This window comes from Nelumbo lutea, chromosome 1 (genome assembly GCF_056320005.1).
Source record: "Nelumbo lutea isolate HS-2025 chromosome 1, American lotus-T2T, whole genome shotgun sequence".
NCBI classification, from domain to species: Eukaryota; Viridiplantae; Streptophyta; class Magnoliopsida; order Proteales; family Nelumbonaceae; genus Nelumbo; species Nelumbo lutea.
This window is the reverse complement of record NC_142684.1, coordinates 43,472,803-43,481,133: the sequence shown is the minus strand read 5'-3', so window position 1 is coordinate 43,481,133 and position 8,331 is coordinate 43,472,803. Positions and strand designations below refer to the sequence as shown.

Below are 8,331 nucleotides of genomic sequence, written 5' to 3'. Positions count from 1 at the left end.
TTGAACCAAACACTTTTTTTCCTAAAAATGAATTCTTTTCAGACTGACAAGTGTCCTATGTTGCTCATTTTCATTCTTCAAGAAAAAGAAAAAAATAAAATAATGTGTTGGTAATTATAAGCCACCAGCCTAGGTCTCCAAAACTGTTGCCATAGATGTTTAGTGGTGGATAGTCATGTTGAGGTGAGCTTTCATGGTAGTTGCTAGTAACCATCTATGCTGGCAATTTTGTAGGCATAGAATTTCTTCAAAGAATGAAAATGAACAAGATGAGTCATGATTATTTTTCATGTTGCAGGCTAACTCAATTTTTGTGCTATGGGCTGATTTTTCATTTAAAAAGAAAGAATCTATTGACAAGATTTTTGTAACCAAATGCTATAATGTTATTCATTTTTGCCCTGAGTGAACAAGAATTAAAAGAATGAAGCCCAGAACAGTAAAACAAACATGACCTTAGGTGCCACATTTCTCTAGCCTAATCTTATGTTTCATGCTCAAACCAAGTACATCGAGTGCCAAGTCACCTCATCGGCGCATGGTTGCCTTGCATTATGGTTGTCCACCTTTAGCACGTAAGCGGCGCCTCTCATGGACCGGTCTGAGCCAGGAGAGTGCCCCGGCCATTGGACTTGAGGTCACGATCCAGTGCTACTGACTTTGGTGGAGCCATAGGGTCCATGTCATGGGCTCAAGGGGGTCACTGAGTCTTTCAGTGAATTCGGCTAGGCCTTGTAATAAAGGCTGAGCCGAACCCATGTGACTGGTGTGTAGATCAATGCTTAGGTCCCATGCCATACAAAGAACCCCAACTGGGCAGCAGGTTGGAAACTAGTTAAACACTGAACACTTAATGGGCCAAAAGCCCATTTCGAACTGGGCTGATATGATCACCAGTTCATAGGGCGAATCTGAGATTAAGGTTAGTAAAAGGATTGGGTCTTTGACCTTATCCACTCTAAGAGACCAAATTCAAATTAGATTTGAATCTGGTAACCTCCTGATAAGATTAGGAGTTAACTAACTTAATCTGCAGATAGGATTAAGATTAACCTCTATCAAAATACTGATTTGGATTGGGTTAACTCCCAAAATATTGGGAGGTTTCTTAATCAAGAAGAAAGAGGAGAAAACCCTAGCAGAAATATCAGATTTTGAACTAGGGGGTTTGAGTAAGCAAGAAACACATCCTGCAATCTGAGATTTGATCTCTCACAGACTCCAGAGAGAAGAGACAATTCTGCCCTCTTCGTCCCTGGACTTCTCCTCCTTCAGCCGCCGCCACTACCTGTTGGAAGATAGGATCTTTGCAGCAACAGGAAGTCAAGAAAGCAGTTCTTGACAATAGTCTTGCAAGAATGACACTAGGATTCGATGTTCATGGTTTCTAGAGGGTTCGTGTGAAGAATCCAGTGTGTAGGACGCACCCTGCTGGTTCCGTTCCATCCACAGCTATGTCATCTTCAGCAGGAGCGGATCTTGGTTACTTCTTTGGGCATGAACACCAACTTTGGGAGATATTATTTCTCCGGATCAGGTACAATTCTTCCTGTTTCCTTTTGGTTCAGATCTGGTTTGTTTATGGTTCAAGTAGGATTCTTGAATAATGTATTCTAAATTTAGGGAATATGATTCCTAGTTGGAAGAATGTAGGATTTTTTTTTGAAATTCGCCCCCCATTCCGCACCTTTCTTGGCGTCCATTAGATGGATCCTACCATTCTTTCAATTTCGGCCCAAGCGGTTGCCTATCCTCATGGCACACAGGTGCCTGTCATCTTCGGCATACAGGAGACCCTTCATTGGTGCCAAGTCACCTTATCGGCGCATGGTCGCCTTGCATTATGGTTGTCCTCTTTTAGCACGTAAGTGGCGCCTCTCATGGACTGGTCTGAGCCAGGAGAGTGCCCCGGCCATTGGACTTGATGTCATGATCCAATGCTACTGACTTTTGGTGGAGCCATCCCATCGGGCTCCTAGCCTCTAAGTGCAAAAAGGCTTGTCCTAGCCTACTTTGGCCTGGACACCGCACGGGTTTCTTCCGCTAAAGAACTACCCCCATGATAGTTGGTATCAGAGCGAGCTAGCCAGCTAAAGCTGCAGTTGGTTTTCAACAGATTAGCCCAGAGCTAGCTGAAGCGGTCATTTCGACAAGCAGCATTTTGTGGGGTGCGGTCCCTAGGCACTTCTACCCAGGATCGAGCAGATTTCAAATCTGACAAGAGGCCATTTCATTGTTCATGTCCCCATTCCAATGACACTAAAACAGCTTCCCTTGCGGGTGTAGATGCATTGGTTGTTGTCCTCCTGTGGGGGTAGACGCGTGAGCCCTGATAGGAATGTGAGTACATTGCCCGAGCAGATTGCTTATCAGGCCTAGCAAGAGGCCATTCAATGTTCGCGTTCCCATTCCAATGACCCTAAAACAGGTTCCCTTACGGGTGCAGACGCATTGGTTGTTGTCCTCATGTGGGGGCAGACGTGTGGGCCTTGTTAGGAACGTGGTTGCGCTAGCCATTGGAGCATGGCGGCCCTACACTGGCAAAGTATCAAGTGGACATGCTTAGTTTTCAGGTTGAACACTTGCAGCAGTAGAAGCTCATCACAAGGCGAGTGCATGTTCGGCAACTCATGTGTAATAGTTGCCACACTCGCATAGATTGCGGTCCGGTCTCCTTGAGGCAACAACAGTGGGGCCCCCTCGGAGTGAAGATGTAGCCCTAGTCGGCGAGGCGAAGCGTAGTTTCGAGGGCCAAGAGAGTATAAGCCATGGCTAGGTTTGAGTAACCCGAATCGGCGAGGTGAAGTCTGCAGGCCAGCATGGTGAAAGGGTACCTAGGTCATCGCCAACATGAGGAGTAGACCTATCAGCGTGTTCGGTAGCATCACTGAAAAGCTACCAAGAAGACGATTGAGCCTTGAGGTAAGATGATACATGGGGCGGACCTCCGCGAAGCACCACACACATTTCTTCGAGGGCCCTTCTTTCACAGTTCAACGGCATAGCCATTGCGCGGTTTGAGTAACCTCAACACTGGAGGGGTGAAGTCCAGGAAGGCCGGCATGGTGAAATGGTTCCATCCCCATAAATGGACACCAACATAGGCAAGACCCGGGTTGGCCAGGTGAGCCCTGGAATTGGCAGAAGAGTGGATGGCGTGAGACTCAAACGCCCATTCACGGAAGGAGTCATTGTCGAGGATGACAATGAATTGAGTGGGGGAGCTTGTGACGGTCTGACACAGGCTTAGCCTTGCCTACGCTTGGCAAGCTTACATTAGGGAACATGCCCGTCATTTTTGCCTGTAAGATTTTTGGGAGAACTGATGTCATCTTCAGGCAGACCACCAAAAGCTTGACGTACTCTTTGAGGAAGGGTGGTCGACCTCCTTGGGTGCCTAACCTTGGCACTCCTAGACCTTCATCCCCTTGCGGGGCAGCCCTGGTTAACGGCTACCATGGCTACTAGGGTTCCTCATGGGTGCACACTTGCTCATGGGGACAGTGTTGGACCGGCACTGCACTATCGATACTCAAGGGAGGCTTGGCATGCGGGATTGGCTCAAGCACGACCCTTCACCACGCCAGTCCCTTGCCCAAGCTAAGTGAGCTATCTCATTGCCTCTAGCGCACGAGTGTGTTCCGGCCCAAGCGGTTGCCTATCATCATGGCACAAAGGTGCTTGTCATCATCGGCCTATAGGAGACCCATCACATCGGTGCCAAGTCACCTCATCGGCGCATGGTCACCTTGCATTATGGTTGTCCCCCTTTAGCACATAAGCGGCGCCTTCCATGGATCAATCTGAGCCAAGAGAGTGCCCCGGCCATTGGACTTGAGGTCATGATCCAGTACTACTGACTTTGGTGGAGCCATCCCTTTGGACAACTCCTAGCCTCTATGCATATAAAGGCTTGTCCTGGCCTGCCTTGGCCAGGATGCCGCACGGGTTTCTTCCGCTGTAGAACTACACCCGTGACAATTTGGCATACATTGATTCAAAGTGCACTTGAGAGCTTTTGTTTTATCTTTTTGGTTGCTCTTGACTGTTCTAGCTTTTGGGGGTAAGATCAATGTCCTTGACGAACAGCTTTTCCCTATTGGCATTACATAATAATAATACTACTGCTATATACTCTGTACGATATTTAAATACTTCCTCTATTTCCCTACATATTCTTTGGATTCCTTTATTGCCATCAATTATAGACCCTATCTCTCTCTCTCTCTCTCTCTCTCTCTCTGTCTCTCTCTCGTTTCTACCTGATGACACTATTATTCCAAATATCTCTTATGAAGTCTCGTTTGCCCAATGGAATAAAGCCATAGAAACAAGTGCCAATTGCCCAAAAATTAACTATAAGTAAACACCCATTACCAGTAGATAATCTTAAGCAACATCAAACAACAACATCCTTAAAATCCGCCCAAAGAAAAGGGAACAAATTAAGCCACAACCAACCCAGAAAATATTCTAGAGATGGATTACTCGACTCATAACACATCACTAGCCCCTCATTGATACTCTAAATTATCTCATAATAATTAATCTATGCAGCCAAACAAAACCCCATATTCGTAACAAGACATCTACTCAGCAGCAACAGTTTTCTCGTCTTCAACCTTGGTTTCTTCCTCAGCCTTGGCTTCTGTTTCTGCTTCAGCCTTTGGCTCTTCGGCAGCAGGTGTGGTGGTCTCCTCGGTTTGCTCAGCAGCAGGCGCTGCAGGTTCTTCAGCAGCTTCTGCTGCTGCGGGGGCCTCAGCTGTTTCTGTCACCTCAGCAACTGGGGCTTCTGCTTCTACTTCCTTTGCCTCATCAACAACCACTTCTTCGGCGGGCTTCTCTTCCTTCTCTTCCTCCTTGGTTACTTCAACCTCTTCTTCCTTGGGAGCTTCTTCCGTCGCTGGTTGGGGCTCCTCAACTTCGGCCGCCGGAGAAGCAGCTTCCACTTCAACTGGTTCTGCTGCTGGTTCTTCTACAGTGGGAGGAACCTCTGTTTTCTCTTCTGTTTTGCTGAAAACCTCTGCAGCTGGGGTTGCATCGACCTGCAATGTGGACCCACGACCTCATGTATCAATATAATAGCCACACGTGTCAAACCATAACATCCAACCAGATGCTGAGTGAACAACATAGGTCCCACCTTAGAACCTAAGGGTGATAATTCAATTTTGTATTATGGTCATGACCACCGAATTTGCTACATGGGTCCTTGATTTGATGCAGCTAAGGAAATGAAAAAATAACCGTCCATACCAGGTAATCTCGTAAATAAAATAGATAGTGGAGTGCATTATGGGTAATTTCTTATTGGGCATTGATATGACCCACTTGGGCCCACCAAGATAAAAAAAATGAAATGTAAACGAAAATTGCAATTTACAACTTGTCGACTATTGCCATCCTCGGACAAGGCTAAAACTAAAAAGCCCAAAATAGGTCTTTGCACACATTAAAATATTATTACCTTCCAAAATACCGATTATGCCCTTTACGTGAGATTTTATGTTTTAAATACCATGCAATTATCGAATGGAATGACTGGAATGCCCGTGCTGTTTAATGATTCTATCATATAATACTACAAAAGTTCCCCTTCAATTAAAATTAAATTAAAAGGAAAACTGAGAATAATAAAATGAAAAAGGGCCTAATACAACCACGTAACCTAGATGATTAAAGGAAAAGCCCAACCCAATCTCAGCTGGAAAATGGGAAATCAATATAAAAACCTTTTGATCATCCTGAACTAATGAGACAGCTGAATATAAAATAAATAAATATCAATGGCTAGATGTTGGACATGGCCCACCAATCAAAGGGCTCCAGATTGGTGACTCAGGGACCTTAAAGACCAGCTCATCAAGTTTATTCCATTTAAGCTACCTCAGCAAAGGTGGCGGTAAGATGAAGCTAGCCTTTGATGATTTGATCTACAGCTATAGATGTAGATCACGACCACCAAAGCTTGGATTTTAATCCTCATAGTCAGAAAATTCATTATCTGCATATTCCTATTATTTTGATCCAGATCCTAAGAGAAAACTCCAATCCAGAAAACAAAAGCCCAGGATCTACACTTTGTGGCTGTAGACCGATGCATCGTAACATGGCGAACCAGATGATCATCTGGTTTCTCTGGAGCGTATGAAGCTTCCTCTCAATACGATTGTAGTTCTTAAAGAGATGATCTAAAGATTTGCATGCCGATACATCCAAAATAGGCTGTATATGTATGATCTAACCCTCTGGTCCTAATTCCTAAGCAGTTGATCATCTTGATCAGAAGTTTCCTAGATCTCTATTAGGCAGTTCGTCATCGTCAGTATGAATCGAAATTCCTTTGATGAGTAAACTAATCTTCAATGATCATCAAGAGAAAACATCGATCGACCTCACTAGTGGCTTACTTATTCTCCACCGAAAACGATCGAAATGAATCAAAGCTTTCTATTTTCCTCTTTTGGAAGGGATTTAATATCAATCAAACAGATATGTAGTGCAAATCGATCTGCAACTAAACAATATCAAGATTACTAGCAAACGAACAACAAGAAGAACCAACGATCTGGATTTTCAGAGAAAGAGAGAGAGAGAGTAAGAAAAATGGCTCACCTCGACGGAAGCCATTGATGAATCAAGAAAGAACACAGAGTCTAAGCGAGAGAAGAGTGATCAAGTGCGAAAAGCAGAGCAAGTGATGGCGATCGAATGAAAGAAATGGTGGAAATGGCGTCTATTTATACTGCTTACACAACGAAAAAGAATCTCCTGACCGACACCCACCAACGTCTATAATTGCTGGAACGAAAGAATATTGACTATTCTATTATTTTTCTTTTCATTCCAAATTTAAGTAAATAATAAAAAAGAGAAAACTATGAACCGCACATCTCAACGGTTCGCCAGTTCATCATCACAGATGGCTCCTACGGTCCCAACCCAAATAGTTGCCACGTGTCATGCGGTCAGTGGTCCCACCATAAAGGATGGTGTTGAGGCTCGACTTTCTAGCCTGGAAAGCTATCCAGTACCTAAACGGGTCCCACTCGGAGGAAGAAGCCAGAGAAAGGGCGGTGGTGTTTGGGTCCCACATTGAGGTAAAGCTGATGTGGCGTGTTCAGCTTTAGTGGGTTTTTTCCGATCTTGGCGCCGTTTGCTTTACCATGCTTTATGCCTCAATTGGTTGGCTCTCCTGTCAATGGAGGCCATTGGTCAGTTCTGCTGGACAGCTCAAAAGGGGGACCCACAGTCCACGTGGTCAAGCTGAAAGCCACGTCATCCCGCTGGAATCCGATTACTTCTATGCATCTCGCATCTTATAAGTAATAATTTATTCGTGCTCTGCCGCATATCTTAGGTGTCCCTCATTGTTTGTTTGGGGTGTGGACAGCAACCAGTGAGTTGATACAGGGATCGCCCTATTCACCTACTCACCTCACTGGTTCGACAACAGGCGAGTTAGGCTGAGTATCGTCTCAATCATGATTTAATGGTGCTCCAAACTCACCTTCATTGAAAATAAATTAAAAAGAAGAATCTGAGTGCAAGTGATAAGCTGTTCTTTTAATCAATCTCCTTGTTTACGGTAAAATTTAATTTGGACTAATAAAAAAAAAAAAAAAAGCCAAATTTGATTAGGCTTTGTTTTATTCTATCCCTATAAAGAACTCGCATTATCTGCGACAATGGTTGCATAACACTTCATGACCTCCCCGTGAAATGCAAATACATTGGTGTTTGCAATAAGTTCATCAATACATTACATCAGTTGATTTTTTTTTTTTTTTTTAACATGCCATGCTCATATTTCATTAAAAAAAACTTTGGCTGTTTCTAAAAAATAATTTGCGCTGTTTTGGAAGCTGGCGTATCATAATAGTATTTATATTCAATATTTTTTAAGTTAAAAAGACAAATGAGGACCTTAATTAGCTAAGGTGCCTCTTAAAACAGTGTACAGGCTAGCTCTCAAAACAGTCCAAACTGTTTTTTACAAACAGCCAAAGTGATCCCCATTTCACTGAGGCCGCTGAATTGTTCTGCGACATTGGTCGGAGGTAATGTTTTTTCCATGGTAAATAAAACAAATAAGACCCAAAGCTCAGTTTGTAAGGAGTACAAACGTTTGTTTATTGCATATATACACTCTAATTCAGTTTTATAGGGTTGAAAATGAAGTATATGTTTGGCATCGATACTGCAGATGCAGCATCGTTTTGCTGATGTGTGGGTTGAGCACTGTTTTTTCAGAAAATGACGCTTTTTTTTTTGTTTGGAATTGTTGCTGTTAGGAATGACGTTTTTTGAAACAACTTTTTCTGTTTGGTA

The 8,331-nt window shown here is 43.8% G+C and overlaps 1 protein-coding gene across 1 annotated transcript; it reads right to left on the bottom strand.

The window, feature by feature from the left end:
* Positions 1 to 4,352: 4,352 nt before the first annotated feature.
* LOC148874440 (uncharacterized) lies at positions 4,353 to 6,713 on the bottom strand. The gene is made up of 2 exons (XM_088953450.1): positions 6,616 to 6,713; positions 4,353 to 5,045 (listed from the first exon to the last, which is right to left on the bottom strand). Exons 1-2 carry the CDS (start codon positions 6,628 to 6,630, stop codon positions 4,590 to 4,592), a joined length of 471 nt encoding a protein of 156 aa, XP_088809576.1. The 5' UTR covers positions 6,631 to 6,713; the 3' UTR covers positions 4,353 to 4,589.
* Between the last annotated feature and the right edge of the window lie 1,618 nt (positions 6,714 to 8,331).